The sequence below is a fragment of the Sipha flava genome, unplaced genomic scaffold (genome assembly GCF_003268045.1).
Source record: "Sipha flava isolate LNK unplaced genomic scaffold, YSA_version1 235_pilon_pilon, whole genome shotgun sequence".
NCBI lineage: Eukaryota > Metazoa > Arthropoda > Insecta > Hemiptera > Aphididae > Sipha > Sipha flava.
In genome coordinates, this window is record NW_020272876.1 from 317,663 (window position 1) to 337,057 (window position 19,395).

The window sequence follows — 19,395 nt, forward strand, 5'->3', positions numbered from 1 at the left end:
ATATAGTATAAATATTTTTTGTTCATTATTTATATTGGAGGTACCTAATTAAATCTAAGTTAATTTTAATTTTGTTAAATTTTTTATGTATAAATTTATAAAAAAAAAAGTGTAAACTAATTAATAAAATAAAATAAATGTTATCTTTTTTTTATCCAGATAAATAAAGTTTTATATTTTATCTTTATCTAGATAAATGTTTAGTTATCTTTATGCAACACTGGTTAACATATAATATTATATAATATGCGTAATTTTCACGGATATTTCGCACTGCAACCCGTTCAACGTAACTGATGCACGTGATCAAGACCGGATTCAGTACCTATTGGGCCCTGAGGCTGAAATTTTATATGGGCCCTTTTGACAAAACATGCTTTACAAAGCCACTCTCTACGCTCGCAGAACGATACATTTTTTTAACTATTTCACAAATTGTCAATTGTATTATAAAATTATAAAATTAATAGGTATATAAAGTTTATGTCTATAAAACTATTAATTTTAGTATGATAAAAATGTGTATCCGCTTAAAATTGTTTGGGCCCCTCTCACTTGAGTACTCGAGAGGACTCCGGGGCTCTTTCCCCGGCTAGACCCTCCTTAACACGGCCTTTGCACAATATATTATTACGTTACTATTATCGTTGTGCGAAAACAACGTGTTGATCACAAAGTCCCATTCGTCTAAACATAGTTAACGTTTCACTTGTTCACGAGTAAACGATTACGGACGCCGGTGAAATTATATCGATAGGTAGCTTTTGTCTGGTTAGACCCAAAGTCGCGGCGCGTAATCCGAATTATAAAATGTTGTTCGAGAAAAATAAAATTCTCGAACACTGCGTGCGTGTGTTTTTTCTATTGTATAATTTTCTGTAATCGCATATTCCGACGACTGTCTAATTATTTACGAAAACATAGCTAACGTTTTTCTTAAATTCAAGTATTGCATAATTTTAACAGAAATTAATTTCATGACATTTAGTTATTGGTGTTTTTTTTTTTACACCAAAATATTCACCTAGTTCCAATAAATGTCACGTAAACTGATCTGCACTTAAAATACTTTGGCCGATTTAGTAAAATAAAAATTTCAACAATTCATCATCATGGTCGCAAACAGGGTGAGCACCCTTCTATTTCTCCGAATTTATTTTTTGAGTAACTTAGTTTACAAATTACATAACTATTAATTATATTTATGTATTATATATTTATACACAATTACATAATAATATAAACAAATAAGTATATAATATTCTATACAATTTTTTTTTTTCATTAATTTAAATTATTCAATGTGTTTAATTAAATAACTAATATTATCCGAATAATCAATCAATTTCATCTGTAGAGGATGGCCTGTCACTCTATCCTTAAGAAATCAAATTCTTTGTTCTAATTTAATTTATTTATTGAAAATTCTTTCTCTTTTCAAATCAAAAATTCACAACCGTGTTTCAAAATAAAAATTGAGAATTATGTGGCGTAATGAAACGGCGGCGAAACGTGTACGACCGCAAATGGGGCACATTTGCTAGTTTATATTAAGTACGTTAACTTTTTCGATTCGGTGCATTCCATTAAACTCGACTAAAATATGTATTTACGTCGACTTTACTATTGTTAACTAAAATGATTTTAATTCAGTACGCATTTTTTTTTTCTTGCGAGGTGTTGTAGATATACCCGAGTGTATGCACGCGAAAAACAACGGACACGCGAGCGGCAAACATTACAATACAGCATAATTTAGACTCGTTAATATCATTTATTTTAACATAACTGCCGCAGACGTAAACGTACGCAACTCCGGTACGTATGGTATGAATGAACTATGGCTGTGCAGTGTGTGTGTGTGTGTGTGTGTGTGTATGTGTATACCTACTTATATTATACCAGAAATGTGTACCCACGAGGCATGTGTATAGGGTATAATGCGGCAAAGGACAGGTATATACTGTACCCATGGTAAATAGTATGGACGAGACCGAATAGTAACTATATAAATTGCAGTATGTTTACGACAAGACTTGACGACGTGTGTCCGGAGAACACGCATTCCACGACCGTTTCTTCCCATGCATGCGTACATACGTACATACGTACATACGTGTACGATGTACCTACACGAGTGTACACATCAAAGTTGTTTGCAAAACCCGAAATCGTACACTTTACGATGTGTATACTCCAATATACTGCCATAGTACAAAATCATCATTGTACTCGTTCGATTAAAATTGTTGTACGGGGATGGCGTTTTTTGATTGACAAAACGGATCTACAATACTGGCGGAAGAATTTTCCTTCTCATACTAGTCCATTTAACCCACCCCGTGTAATCACTTACATTGTACTGCATCAGTACTAATTTTTAAGATTCGATTAGAATCCGAAGAACACTAAAGAGAACATGACGAAAAAAGAATTATTAAAAGCATTTTATAATTTACATTCCACCGACGTCAAAATAACAATAAATCAAGTTTTAAATATACTACGATTGTGAACTTAATACGTAGTTATCAAATCCTAAGTATAATCGGTCAGAAATAAAACTTCTTTCGTGGAAATCATGCCACGAAATCACCACCACCGAATTATTCGACAAATCGTTTGACTAAAATACTATTGTAGACAACCCAAACTAACCTTATTCTCGAAAAATGATCCGAGGCTCATAGCACGTACTCCGATAAACTCGCGGGGACAGAGGACAACAGACTACGTTGTCTTCCGCGTTTTGCTGCCAGCGCAAGCCCGCGCATTTTTTTTTATGACGATTGGAGTCATAGTACCTGGAGTGAGTTGAGTGATCGATGGAAAATAATTGCGCACACTGACTTTGACTCCCAGAAAAAAACATATCAACATTCACGCGGATCGCGTTGTGTCTTCTGGTAAGAGAAAAAAAGAAAATACTGTTGCAGAACACGGTCGACGGTTTCAGTAGACGTTAGATATGTACGCCCACCGGCTGTTTGGTTATCGATTTTATCGCCTGCGTACAGGTAACACACACATAATGATATGTATTACACGCCTGCTACATTCTCCCCCCTCCCCCGTACACGTGAATACAAAAGACGATCGTCGGCGTCGGGTGGTGGTCGTGTGCAGGTACTGCTACCTTTTCGCCTCGTCCGCAACAATACGAACCACGTTTCCTCCCCTACGGAGAACGCGATTTTTTTTTCCATCATTATTCTCGGAACACGAAAATTAATGATAAATACACGCGCTATCGTTCGCGTCATCGTTGTTGTTATTTTTATATTATTTACCGCATGATGACATCGGTCCCGGAGGCATTTTATCTAATGGTAGTCGGAGAAGATGGATGATGATACCAAATGCACGCACATGCGCGCACTAGAACCATTAATTTTTCTCGCTCGAAGCGATTTACCGAAACCTGTCCTAGAAGGAAACTCGTTTTGGTCCCGCGGAGATTGGACCATAGAATTTGTCTAAAACGGAAAAGTTTCTCGCATGATTCACAGACTTTGCATGTTTCATAAATAATCAATTGCTCGTGTTCGAGATCTTGTATGTGGATGGTTAACAGTTTGGTGAAGAAAACTGTGAGTTTTTTAAGTGCTCTCCGTTCATCCAAATGATCGTTGATACTGGTTTTATTTATTGGTTAATTGTAGTAATACGACACCAGTATATCGATTGTAGATTGCACACGCGACACGCAGTGACGTAGATACAATTTATTTCTGGAGAGGGGGTGTTTAAGAGTCAATTCTTAATATTTTTAGTAGTGACTGGTCAAACCCTGATTTTTTAAATCGAACCGAACTTGAACCGAACTTTAAATTATTTTTTCGAACTCAAACTGAATCGAACCTTCATATTTTCTACCGAACCGAACCGAACCTATTATGATTTTAAGTCGAACTCGAACTCAATACTTTTTATCATGTACATTGTACTTACCTACAAATTAAATCAACCATAATTATTAATTACTATTGTATTTTAAGTTTTCGTATTACCTATTCTACATTTTAACTTTTAAGCCTAAGTAATTGTATTGTTTACAAAACATTTAAATTTTAGATAATTTCTTCTTATTATTATTATTATTATTATTTTTCAAAACCAGTATTGTGCTCTCTCGTGTTGTCTTGTAGCTTATAAAATATTCATTGAGTGTAATATGACAATACAATTAGTACATTTTAATAATATATAAAAAAATAGTAATAATAACTATAATTCACAAATATAGAATGATTAGTAGAATGTATAATGTAAGACGTAAGTTGTAAACATGTTATTATTAACAGCACAGTCGCGGTATCGGAATATTACCATGGATTTACCCAAAATAGATTTTAACCTCTGCAATAAATATGATAAAAACAGAAATAGCTAATTTATGAATGTAGATACACTGCCTCTATTGGCGATAAACAACTTATTAATGTTTTGGACAGCGGTGGATGGATCATCCATCTGCCGTGGATGTATAACATGCGACTGGAAAAATAACATTATTATTATAATAAATAATGCATAATGTGTCCTTTACAGATTATCACTTTCTATGGCCAATAGTCTAATTATTTCTAAATAATCATTATCAATTTTTATTTTTCAAAAATAACTTTTGAAGAATTGTACATATATTTGGTTTTCAAACTATCGTGACCAATGAGTCTGGTTCAAAAAATATTTTCAAGTTCGATTTTCGAACAGTAAAAGATACTTAATAGGTCGGTTCGACTTTTTTTCGTGCCGAGTTCGAATTTCGAACCGAACCGAATATCATGGGTTCGGTTCGGTTTGATTCGAGATTCGAACAGTTCGATCCATCACTAATTTATAATATATCTTAATATGACGTCCTATATAACAATAATACATTTAATATTGTATTATTATTATGTCCCGTATTTAATGATAATTATTTTGTTACTTAATTTTTAATATACGAGTATACCTTATCATAGTAAAATGAAAAATAATTTTACTATAATATGTAAATATTAATAAATAATAATTGTCATTAAAAAAAAAATTTGGGGAACCCTTTACAACCCCCCCCCCCCCTCCTCGTAACTACGTCACTGACGACACGCGTATCAAATATTAAATGTCTGTATGGCAATTTTACTGAAATTAAACATCCCCATCAATCGTTCTTATTAGCTAATTAGCGATGAATTATTAAATAAATTTCATATAATAGTAAATATATGTAGTAGCATAAATTCGGTAGTATATTTTGTGATCATAAACATAAATACTTTTAAAACCGACGAAGAAATATTACCGTAACTTCAACCCGTTTATCGTGGCACGTTGCGTGCACTTAATCTGCGCGTATCCCGAGTGTAGCGGATGGCGTGTGCGCAAAGGACTAGATAGAGCACACGCCCCTGTGAGAAATGGTTTCGCGGTGAATAAAAGAGCACGTACGCGCAGTGACGGTTACGGTCCCGCGAAAAAGGCTGGAAAACGCGTTCGTTTACGCGTATTAACACGGACCGCCGCCGCAACACGCCGGCAGAGGATGATTTCCCTTCGCGCGCCATCGCGCGTTTGGGGTCGTCCCCTCCATATGCGATGATATTGTAACGACGGTAATGATGACGACGCCGCGTGTATGGAGGAAATAGCCGCGCGTACTCCATATATCCGCCCTAGGTCGGTTAATGAATACGATGATTATGATTATTGTTGTTGTCGTCGTTATTATTACCTCCCCCCTGGGACGTTTATATTATATTTTCGGGCGCCAAATTGTTTTGAGACACATCACACATATCTCCCCCTTTCGGGCCCACCAACGCCACACCGAAACGCCCTGCCTGTGTAGTTGTGCGCCGTTGTTTGCTCCTTGCTGCTTTCCCTCCGCAAAATGGTAACGGGTTTATTCGAACGCTTTTAATTCGATTTTTTTTTTTTTTTTTTGATATTACCTAATAATGTCTAATATAAACTAATATAAGGGTTGATTTTTTTAAAACCATCAAGATTAACGATTTTTTTTTTCATATTTTTACAATCATGTAAACATTCGAATCGCCAAAATGTTGAGTGCTTTCATTACAACGCGTGCCCTTGCATTTTAACCCTTCTTACCCGTCATCGTGTACGTTGAACCGTGAACAGTCACAACGACTGCGATCTTTTAATGGCTCAATGCACCACCGCAAGCGAAAATGTGTCAAAAATAATTGTCGTTCATTCTAAACAGAAAACTTGCACATTACGTATGCAACATGTGAGCTTGACGCCTCGTCAAAACACCTCAAACGCGTTTACCGGATTGACCACCACTCCTTTTTTAGTATTCTAGTCGACTCTAGTTCTAATACTTTCGTTTCGTTAATCACCATAATGATCCTATAGTTCTGGGCTTGCGTATTTGACTCCGAGTCTGAATAGTTTTCACTACGGCTGACACCGTTGCACGTCAAGAACTAGATTTTTTAATTGGACACGTGTGTTTTCAGCCGCAATTTACACACCTATGGCACTGAATAGCGTGAGACCATGTCAAATTTATCGAACATGTTTTTTTATTAAGTATATATATATATATGTTTGTATGTTCGACTGAGATTCAACGAGTGATTGTTTTTGTACACTGCAGCGCGACAACCTAAGCTAACATAATATTTTAATATTCCGTTGGCAATGCATTCGTTATCAAACTATTTGTTCACCATTTACCGCGGGCTTATCTATTACTGATTCCATTTCCGAGTGGGTGGTAAGTAGGCATACATTGTACAAGACAGAATTATAATGAAGTCTGTTGCAACCTTGATGAGAGTACAGAGTCTCGGTGTATACCTAGTTGTTTTTTCGTGTAACCGGTACCCCCGATGATGAACGAATCCATAGCGCTACAATTATTATTATTTCGATAACGTTTCCTCCCACGCAGTAGTCGTTAACGTTGGGTTTTTGATCGGAGAGGGAGAGCTCGGCCGCCGTATATACAACATAATCTCGGTGATTATTATTATTGTTTTTTATTTTTTTGTTCCTTACAAGGGTCGATCGCACAACAACGTACAGGCAAACGGGCGGTACCCGTGTACACGAGGAGATTAAATGCACGCGATAAAAGAAAAACCGAACGAGTCACCCACAAGACACGCTCGGCGTGTACATCGAAATTCTACGTGTAATGGCTGTGTTTTTTCTAGTCAGACGGATGCGCTTCCATTATTACTTTTTCCGTATCATTACGTAAACGCGTATATAATATCATATTCTTCTACGGGCTACGACGACCTTAAAATACACGTATAGACCGAGCGCGCTCATTCTTATTTCGTTTTCCCATTTTTCTTCTACTTTGATTAATCAGTTTGTAACGAACGAGTATTTTTTTTTCTTCTTCTCCTCTCTACGCCGCCGCTTTGTCCATCCGTAACAATAACGCGTTTAATGGTTTAAAAATACGTCGTGTCGTGAATGTAATCATCTATCGGTACATGGCTCGACGATATATTATGTTACACAGTAAATAATAATATCGTCATAATATTTGGTATATATTATACGTGTTCAGGTGTACATATGAAACGCATATTAACGTCTCCTTGTCGTACATACACACACACACATACACACTTCACGATGATGACGCGTACTTACTATATATAAATGTGCATGACATTCCTATACGTGTGTGTATGTGAGTGCTCGTCGGCGGTCCATTTATACATTAAATATATATACGCCTCAACGTCTTCTCCGACGGTCGTTATAACCATAACGAGAATCGTAAAAATATTTCGACTTCAGAGAGTAGTACATTAAAATATTATATATTATAGTGCACTACATTGTTATTGAAACTCATTCGAATATAAGGTAATCGGACACGCGCTCACGGCGCACCATTCGACAAATGTAAGTTCCTACACGAAAGAAAATATACCGATACATAAGTTCTCACACGAATAAAACTGATAACGAATACAAACGTCCTTATCATTCGATTCAGACTAAGGACTGATAAAGTAGTTGGTGTGGTTAAAATTTGTTTTGTGTTTTGTAAAAAAATCTAATCCAATTTTTAATTGAATTTTGTCCGTGTATTTATATAATAATACACATGTTAAACGTATTCAATATGATAATAATAAAATTAATTACATTTTATGTGGTTTATTACTAAAACTCAAACTTGTATCAAAATCATATTGTGTTATTGAAGTTATTTAAGTAATATAATTCTTATATTTTGTTGTTTATATAGTTTTGTTTTTTTTTCGTTTATTTGTTGAGGTCTATTGGTATCTGATGTTCTTATTTCGATATATGTTTGAAACATTTTTAAAACTTCTATTATTTTGAATATATTGTGATGATGATAAAAATTGGACTTGAATTTTGAATGAAAACTTTCACAAGCATTTGTTGTAAGACTTCTAAAATAACTAGCAATAGCCCAAATACTAGGGGTAACGTACTATTTTCTTCTATGTAATTTGTCATTAAATAATAGCAACATTTATTTATTTTATTATTATCTGGTTTTACAACCAATTTCTTTGGTTATCATTTGCGTAATAAAATTCTTGTGCTAAACTTAAGTTTTGAGTTTTACGGTTCCAAGCTTGACCCAAATGGAAACGACATCCGCAATACATACTACATATTGCTGTATTTATGTTCGTGTAGGAACTTACGTAGCGGTGTATTTTTGTTTGTTTAGGAATTTATGTACCATTATACTTTTTTTTTCGTTTACGAACTTACATATGTAAATTTTTACCTGCTATGCTTCGTGTGAGAACTTACCATTTCTTGCACCATTAACTTACTCCGATTTTTTTCCTCGAGTTATTACTACGGACATATAATACGCAAATATATATGCACATTTATGGATATGTATGTAAACGTAACGTAATTGATATATTTCGAGTTTTTTGGCTTGAATTTGAAATTCTCCGACCGAGAGTGAACGATTTGGAATAAAATTACATTTTACAAGACTTTTAATTTAAATAAAACAATAAAAATAAAGTTAAATCTTTGGCGCGGCTTATCTGTACACATTTGATTCGAACACAAGTATTGACGATTATGTTACGTGATTCGAGTTAAAATTTTAGGTAATTTAACCAGTACGCAGCAATCGCATATTACCACGAAACCACTTAGTAAATCATCATGGGACACGTTGTATTACACTAAACTTTACTTGGCATTGTCTTTCAAATCCGTCGATTTATTATTATTGCTTTCAAATATATACTAAGGCGAGAATATAGCAAACCGGCTTCTGTAATATCCTACCGGCTTTTTATAATTTATTATATATATATATTTATTAGTCTCGAGGAAAAAAAAATGTTTGCTTGGTTTTTTTCGTTGTAACCATCACACCGAGATTACGCCGTAGGAGTTTTCATGTTTTTTCATGTCTGAAACCAACGGCAATACCGTTAAGTCGTAAATAGCAAAGTAGCTCTCGTATTATAGATAAAACTTCGGTCAGACCGACGAAGACCTCGGCCGCATTCCTGCGGAGTCTATACGTGTACATATATACGATAGCGGTTGCAACTTGCAAGGTTTTTTTTCTGACCGTGTGAGCGATTTGAATTACTCGTTTCGTATTACTACGGTAAACAATAAATCACGGAAAGATAAAAACGTTAATGAACATGTAACAATAAAAACGGAGTACACGACATCGTTTATGACCTAGTAATACGCGTGACGTGAAAATATATGTGCAATTGCATCGATGATTATGAATGATGATGATGACGATGATGTAGGTGTTTATTTATACATACGTACAAAGAAAAAGTGGAAGACTAAAACGTTATGCAGATACAATTATTAAATGTACGTATACGCGTGGAACAACAACGAATTCGAATCGGACGATCAGAACTAGTAGCTGTGATAAATAACAAATGTATTACAAATGTTCTTTAGGACGACTTCATTATCTTGATATAAGGTGTGAATTAGTTGATTTTATGATAATTTTTGATATTTCAAATGGTTTTATCATTTGTTCTGAGATCTTAGCCCTAATTAATTTCCGTATTCCTCGTAAACACACTCGTGATTTGATTTATTTAACGTTCCGTTTTACAAAACAAACACTGGTACAAATTCATTCCTCTCTAGGGTTCTTCTTTCAGTCAATATTATTACTACTGCACTTGATTTTTTTCGGTAAGTCTCGGCGGTCTTTCACAACTTAATACAGGTAACAACCATCTGTTATTTTGAAACTGATTATATAGAGTTTTTTAATTCAAGTTTTACCAGCTACAGTTAATGTAATATTACTTATTATTATTGTTTTAGAAATTTGTACTATTCAATATCAACTTGTAATTTTGCTGTAGTCTACTGTCAATAATTGTTGTTCGAAGACGTTGTATTCGTAAAAAATAAATAAACGCGTACGTCGTATCGATCGACCGTATAATTTCGGACATGATCCGTTCTCGGCGGCTGCAAAACGATCGTATTTTCTCTCGACACCAAGGCGTACAAAATTCGCCCGTCCGCCGTTACATCTCGTTTTCGTACTGCGTGCGCGTACGGCGTGCCGTGGACGGGAAAGAAGCGAAAATAAAAAACCACGATCGAACGGAAATAAACGCTCTCTACGTGACGCGCGGAAATCCCGACGTAAACATTCGGTTCACTTACCACCGAGCTTGCGCCGCGTTTGTCCGTGGCACACGTGTGCGGGCGCCGCGAAGTTAAGTGCCGGGCCGACGACAGGACCATCCGGCAGCGACGACGAGCGTACGTCATCGCCCGAAAAGGTCGCCGCGACGTTCCATTTGTCAACGCGTTGCCGAGATTCGTCGCCCGTTTACATAATGGCGAACGCTACGTACCTATTATTATTGTGCGTAAAAGCGTACGCGGTAAAAGTATAATAAATTCTATACGTGTAGTAACACTCGACGACGACCGATTTTTCATCGCCGTCGCTCGCGTGTGTACATAATGTTATTATTGTGATGCGCGCGCGACTTCCGGTCTCGCTAATGGCATGTGCGCTTTCAAACGTCCCGGAAATGTTTATTAATGAAACCGCGCACGTCGTAATGGTACCGGAGCGCGAGGCGCGCGTTCGAATCTTAAAGGGACCGAAGCGCATTAGCGGACCCCGTCAAGACCGTCGGCCCCGCGAGTCGAATTGTTAACGCTGCCGCGCGCATCGCACACCGGTGGTGCGGCAATGTTTTCCGTTTCAATTGAATGCCATTCGAATGCCGTACAAGCAGGCGTGTAGTCAGAAAATATTCACTAGGTGGGCCCCCTACTTTCCGACTTATCTATACTATAAAAAGTTAGTTATCATTACTACAAATATATAAGTGTATAACCTGATTACATCATGTTTTATCATGTTGTTCTCTCTTGGTAATTTTAGTTTTATTTTAGCACCTAACCGCTGAGAGGTGGCCATTTTAAAATTAATTCAAACATAAAACATATAAAATAAAATTTATAAACACTATAAATTGTACAGATGACGTTTTGCACAAGTGTGAATGTGAGTGTGAGTGTTCAACCGGCGACAATAATATAATTCTATATTTCTATATGAATCAATATAATGATAATACCCTCGCTCAAAAATATTTTAAAAATAGGCATACGATAATAACTGTGTAGATAAATTAACGTGACATTGTAGTATGGTACCGGTATTTGGCTTAAAATAGCAATTATTTCCTAATCGATCGTTAACAATATTATTTATCATAAAAATAAATTATCACTCATTCTTGGTAGCAACAGAATCTGGGGTGGGGGTAGTCCTCTGATAACCACTAAGTCCCTCTTAATAAATGTTTGCCAAATTTTAAGAAACATTTTTTTCAAATATACATTGTACATTTCAAATATTGAGAAAATTTTCCTTATATTATATACCAATACAACAGCGATCGACTGTTCGATCTTTCTAGGAATATAGGTCGAACGCGAATAAAAATTAATTCAACTATTAATTCCAAAAAATACAAAATTAACTCTTATTCTCATTCAAGAGTACATATAACAAACAAATATATGACAAGACGAGCATCACGCAGTAAGCTTTGGAAAACAATGCAAAGTGCATCGAAATCCCAGACTTAATTATGAGGTAAAATTATTATTTATATTGCGTTTATAAAAAATATTCAGTTTTAGTGAGTTTTTTTTATAAATTAAAATACTTAAGGCCTCATTTTGAAGTTTCGCCCCGAGCACAATATTTGATTACTACAGCCACTCACTTTACCAGTTAGCTCTGCAACGTGTGAGCGTAGTTTTTCAACGTAGAATTAAGACATGGATGAGAACTACTATATTCCAATATAAAATAATCTATTACTTAATGGTAACTCTGTCAATACCGATTTTGATTTTTTTTTTATAAATCTGTCTTTTATTTTTAATGTACCTTTAGTATTTAATTTAATATCTTTTTTTTCGTTGTTGTTTTGTTTTATATAGTTTCTACATTAATATTATTGTTCTTAATGTTTTTATTATTATCATGCTATGTATAATCTTTTATCCTAATTGTTATTCCAAGTTATAAGTTCTAACATTAAGCATTTTACTTTTTAATTGGACTCAGGTCCGTAAATAAATAAATAAAATCGGTTTACTAATCTATCTATTATTCACATCGAAAAAGACCCGACTAAAAGTATTAAACGGGAAGATATTTTAAATGAATTCCCAAAATCCTCCAGAATGCTGGTTTTAAAATAAATTATCCATTACTGTTATTACTTAATTATTGATATGTTAGTTGTCTTTTATGCATTATATAATTTTGTAGTATCAATAAAAAATAGATTTCTTCGGATAAAATGAAATTTGAATATAATGTTCACAATTGGTACATAATTGAACTCTAAAGAGTGTGTGGAGCCGAAGCCCCTACTTTTTAGATTTATGTAAATAATTGTAGCCCCCCTCCAACATTGTCAATGGATAACCGCTTATTATAGTACAATCTGATACGTGCATATTTTATTCCCAGAAACAGACAGGATTGAATATAGTTACAATTTACGTTACTTACATTAGATTCTAATTGAAACTCGATATATTTGGTAGTATTTACATCATATTTAGACAATATTAAAAATTTACATACAAATTAAAAGCCATCATATAACACGTTCACGGTCAGTTACTGCAATAGTAGTAATTTAAATTTTTTTTTAATTTTTATGTAATTGGTCACTACTGCTACATCAGTAATTTACAAAATCAAGGAAATCGGGCATTACTGCTCATACAGTACTTTTTTTAATGGTATTATACGAAACTGGAAATAAGACTGACCCATTACGTATACTCATATATTTAGGCACATAACATTATCACACAATAATATTATTCCAAATATAACATGTTCTATTTTTATACTTTCTGGTGGAATTCTTGTTTTGATGTTGATATAGATATTGTTTGCTTTTTTAATTATATGATATTATGATACCAAGAAACGGTTCCGTATACGAAAACTGATTACGGTTTGAATGTTGAAAAATTACGTTTTGAACGCAAAATAGCGTACGCCATTTCGTGTTTATGATTTACAGTGTGAAAATTAAAAATGGCTAATAGTTCTAAAAAAACTATCGAAGAGTTTTTAGATGAAAGTTTTGAAGTTGAATTAGACATATCGTTATTATTATAGGGTTTTGAATTTATTTTATACTATTACTGTTATAACAATAATGACCAATTACTAAAAAAAAAATTATATGCTATAGAAGTAATAAAAAAGTGCTTTTCTGAAGTAGATACATGAATAATATCAAAAAGTGAGGTGTCCGTGAACGTGGGCCCCTCTGAATACTTTGGGTGGGTCGGCCTAAGGCTGGACACATATTAGAGTGGGTATTAAAACCTCCCTTAGCTACGTGTCTGCGTACGACCGATGTACCAAAGCGTGTTTTACATGGTCTTCACTGGATAACAATACTATAATAAAATCGTCTGCCAGAGGAACGTACGAAGAAAATTAACTCGTGTCATTACGAGAATGTGTTTGGTCAGTGATACAACGATCACCCGTCACTGGGTAACATTCAATTGTCACTTGGAGGGGGGTACTAGTGCCCACGGACTTTGTACTATAAAATATTCTCTTATACTCGCGACGGCATATAATACCCTCTCACGCACAAAACACACTGCGAAGCTCCTCGTGCATTTTTCGTTTTTTCTTTACTATTGACGGATCCGTTTTTGAGACGCGCGGCCACGTCTATACCGGCGCTTGTCACGTGCAGATATACTCCGTCTTAATGCAAACTGCAACAACTATTTCGATTAAGTTTCTTTTATTTTTTTTCATCGAAAAACGAACCTCTTCTGCCGAATGTGAAAGAAATCAAATAGAACGATTACAACGACGGGTGCGCACAAGAGTAATAGAATATTGCGCAGACGGAGTCTAAAATACTTCCTGTGTCATATACGCACTACACGATAGTAGAATAATACGTACACAGGCGGAAGATACTATGTTTTTTTTCATCATAATCAACGACAACTAGAATCATGGACGTGTACGAGAGTATGCGATGCACGACGGTTCCCGTCGGCGGTGGTTGCCTGTAAAGGGTCGCGAGGGGTTCGTCCAACCGCTCCGCCCACTCGGCAACGGAGCACAGGTGAAACACAATAATATTACGAAATGGAATAAGCGGCAACCACGTAGTCTGCGGCTGCCGTCCATTATCTCTTCGGTGGAAATCGTTCCGACAAAGATTCCCAAACAAAACACGCGTTGCGACTCCTACCAAGCTACATTGCACTGAGATACACGTTCCTCGGATATTGCCGTACGATTTGCAATACATTTTTGGGTGATTCGCCGGTCGCTTTGAACCAAATCGTCAACGAGTTGGAGATGTTGATCGTCCGTCCGCTGCGCGTATTATCAATTACGATTTTTCCAAGCTCGCAACCCCGACATTTTAATACCCATCGATTTACAGTAGATCTATCAACAGTGTCGTCGTTATCATAAACTGCTTTTGAACGGCCATGTATCTTAATAGTAGTCACATTTTCAACTGTTAAAATTCCGACAACAGCGTGCTGTTTAACTCGCGTTGATATAGCACTAGAAAATACTTGCGCTATTTAAAACGAACTGGAAAACGCAATGCGTTCAAACTATGTATGCGCATTAAGGGGGAAAGTGGCTTCCGAATGCCACCAAGCGCACTTCTGTAGGTTATTTTGTTCGCGTTCTACAAGCATATGTGTATTATTTTTTCAGCACGAGTATAAAACAATTTTTTATTTATATTAGTTTATTGATAACAACTCAATAAATTTAAGGTAAACTTTTTAATATCAGGCATTTTTTTTTTTTTTTTTATTTAAGAACTTTTAGTACAAACTATTATAGTTCAACAATTACAGATATTATTAGGCATTATAATGTACAAATAATACAATCTACAACTTTCATCTTACTAGATAATTTTTAAGCTATCAGTATTTCTTTAATAAATCTTTATCAGATTTCTATACTACACGAGATAAGAAAACTACTAGAATATACTTATATATTTTTTATTTATAGTCTATGGATGTATTGATATTAAATCAATAATAAAAATAAAAAAAATAATACAACCAATGGGAAGGGGGAATGACCATAGACGGTCCTCGGACACCGTATAGATCTCCTGCGATCTGCGTCTAGCGCTTCGAGATCGTAATATTATGATTTACGACAATACACAGAGTTGATCCCGTTACGGTTTATAATAATCGAGGTCGCTACTTATAGTAGGTGTAATTATTATGAATTTCACCTCAAAGAAAATTCGATGCAAGTACATATTGGTCCACAGTTGTAAATAACGTATTACGCGTGAAAACTTATCGAATCTAACCTGATTGATCGAACCTAACCCGCGAGAAGGGTTGAGTAATTGCAATGCGTCACGAATATTATAGAAATTTTTGGGCGTGTTATTGATGTTTTCGAATTTTGTTGTTGTTCGCAGGACCACGTTCGCGGAGGATGAAACGTAAGGATAAGTGCCCGGAGGAGAAACGACCCAGGACGGCATTCAGCGGCGAGCAGCTATCTCGGCTTAAGAAGGAGTTCAACGAGAATCGGTACTTGACGGAACGCAGGCGCCAAGAGCTGGCCAACGAGCTGGGGTTGAACGAGGCGCAGATAAAAATTTGGTTCCAAAACAAGCGAGCCAAGATCAAGAAGTCGAGCGGTTCAAAGAACCCGCTGGCCCTACAACTAATGGCTCAGGGACTGTACAATCATACTACCGTGCCCATGTCCGACGACGAGATGGAAGACCACTTGACCGTCGCGTCCTCGTAATGTGTCCCTCGGTCCTGCCACCCGAGCCCTCTATGCCAGCTTTTTTTTTGATGCAGCCCAACACTCCCACCGGAATAGGTACAGTGCGTACCCCTGGGGCACATGTTAGGGTGGTACACGTATATTATATGCAACGAGGCGATAGGTTTAGAATCTTCTTCGCGACATAGTGTTCAATCGATGTCGTGTCCAAGTACTCGCTCTGCATATTGCGCATATCATATGCATATCGCGTGTACGCTGTAGGACCTATTCATTGGCTGTTCATTGATCAGGTTAATCTCCTGCCCGAGAAGTCTTCGCCACGTTATCTGTACGGATTTAAACATTTACGTAATATGTATGATACTTAAAGTTATATTTGTATTTCATATAGATACGACGTTGTATTTCTTCCGTTTCTATGTACGTTTTCGTCCTCTATACATCTCAATGTATTTTCCAATTTGTCCCAAAACAAAACTTCCACAATCCCCATATACCCACACGTTTTAGTGTTTAATTGCGTTCTCCACCACCCCCGAATCCCGCGCACGTGTAAATAACATTGTATAATGCGTATATTTATTATTACAGTAACTCGCATTTTTTGTTAAAACTTTTGTTTCTATTACGTTTCTATTTATAATGATAATAATAATATATGTTATTAAGTATAAAATTTTACTCGCGATTCGTCTATCGAACCGCACGGAAAACGCGTACACATTCATGTGTGAGCGTGATGTGTCCGTCGCTTATTGTGTTGCATAGCGATGATGTACATAGATAAATATTTATCTTATAAGTATATATATTATATAGTTATAATCAAAGTGTCTTCTTTCCATATACGCGCATATACTGTGCGTATATATTATTTTAAATTGAAATAAGACCGATAGTTAACGTAGTTAGTGTCCGTCACATCCGCACACCCACGCCCGTATACTTTTCACTAAAGTCGATTTTGTTTGTGCCACGCGAACTCGATCCGCATGCATGTGTATTATTACTTCGACCAATTCATCGATTCGTATGTGTACATAAGGAAAATAAACGGTATTACGACCAAGAATAATTTACTCTTCGTTTACAGTTGCAATACATAATTTTACGATACTTAGTGGACGGTAAATATTCTGAGCCCACAGAAATTCACGGAAAATATCTTTATCATACGATCTTATATGCATTAATATCATGCAATGATCGATTCAGATATACAACTAGAAATTTATGTTTCGGTTTTATATTGTATCAACGGTAATTTATCGTGTTTTCTTTCCCCCTCTCCTTTTTTAATAGATTACGTATACAGTAAAACCTTTATAACACCGTAAAAATATTCCGTGTAAATGGGGTTCAAGAAAAAAGAAATGGAAATTAAAGATTACTTATTTTTAGCAAGTGAACATAATAATATGTATAATATAAAATTAATGGCCATTCTAAGTTTGGCTTTTCATGTTGTTTTCCGTCTTAGAGGGGAGGGTGGTTGAGCCTATTTTCAGACGATAAAGTGTCCGTTTCCGGCTTAGTGAGGTTTCCGCCTTGACGGGATGAATTCATTATATATCTGAAACGGGACCAAAGATATTTTCCATATCAACGGGGTTACCGTCCTATTGAAGTTTTACAGTATATACTCGTACTTAAAAATGACGTGTAAACCCAACAGTCAATTTATTTATTAAAAACTCCATGATAAACTGTACATATAATAGTTTATATTAAATTCGTATTGTTTATGTAAATTCCACATTGTACACGTGCATCTGAGCAGTGACGTAAATTGGATCCAATTTCTGGTGGTGCAGAGGCATATTCTCAACTTATAATTTCCAACACACCAATTTTCCAATTTCCTAAGTAAAATTCTTCCCAATAAACTATATATTACCCCAAACATTTCTTTAAATACCAAATAAATTTTAAATTATTTTAGCAGTAAAACCTTTATTATTATAATATTATAAAAAAAAAAAACAATCTAATTTTGTTTTTAGTATGCTGATTTCCTTGGCTCTTGAAAATAATATTATAGGTATACAAATTTCAATAATTTTCTGGTGGTGCAAAAACATATCTTTGTACCACCACATTTTAGATGTGGTGTTGCAAGTGCCACATTTGCACCATTCAGTTTACTCCACTGCATCTGAGTAAAATAGACTTGCGAGCAAACGTTACACTATACAACAATAATCGTTTTTAAATGTAGGCGCGCGCGTAATCGATAACGATCACATAATTATAACCAGTCTTGTTCAGGACTGTCTACGACTAGTGGATTGCAAATATTTCGCGTCTACGTTTCAATACGATTGTTAATAATCATAAGTAACAGATAATGAGCGCAAAAAATAAATTACAAGTTTATTCATCATCACAGTAAATACTGACGATTTTGGCGACTATCGGACGTTATGTCGTTGTAGCAGGGGGTGTGCGTAACACGGAACTTAGAAATAAAAAATTAGGCGGTTTGAAATAATTCTTAAAAACAATATTAATCATGAGTGACGTCATATCGTTATACTATTACAGATTGTGTTGTAAATATTTATATTAGACGTAAAACGTAGACTGAAAAATATTTAGAATTTTTATTTTTATTTCCCATACCTTTCCCGTCGAGAATGAAACGTGTCAGCATTTTACGATTATACATATTCATTTTTAACTGTATATCTAGTCATTATATTATATAATTATTATTATTATATTATTATTACGCTAAATGTATTTATATATTTACTTTGTTTGTACAATTGTATACAGTGTACAAATGTCTGCAATAGTCACTCGTGACTTCTAAATTAATAATAAAATATATGATGTTCTGTAGAATCAAATTACGTGTTGAGTTATACATAAAAATATAAACCTTTCATGTACACATAAATATATTTATACACACACAATTAATAATCATTATTGAGTGATTAAATATTATTATTCTATTGTGTTTTTTAATTATATCGTATGTATTAATTTCGCTGTACAAATAATGATGGTTAGTGATTACTAATAATAACAATAAAGAATCTTATTTA

General features: G+C 35.1%; 1 protein-coding gene across 1 annotated transcript in view; it reads left to right on the forward strand.

Annotated features, from left to right (window-relative positions):
* The window catches only part of LOC112683754 (segmentation polarity homeobox protein engrailed-like), a 45,629-nt gene extending 27,425 nt beyond the window's left edge, over window positions 1-18,204 (forward strand). Inside the window, exon 2 of the mRNA XM_025554914.1 lies at window positions 16,020-18,204. Within this exon, the coding sequence (XP_025410699.1) occupies window positions 16,020-16,357 (338 nt within the window). The 3' untranslated portion in view covers window positions 16,358-18,204. The remainder of the gene's footprint in view (window positions 1-16,019) is intronic.
* Window positions 18,205-19,395: the final 1,191 nt, after the last annotated feature.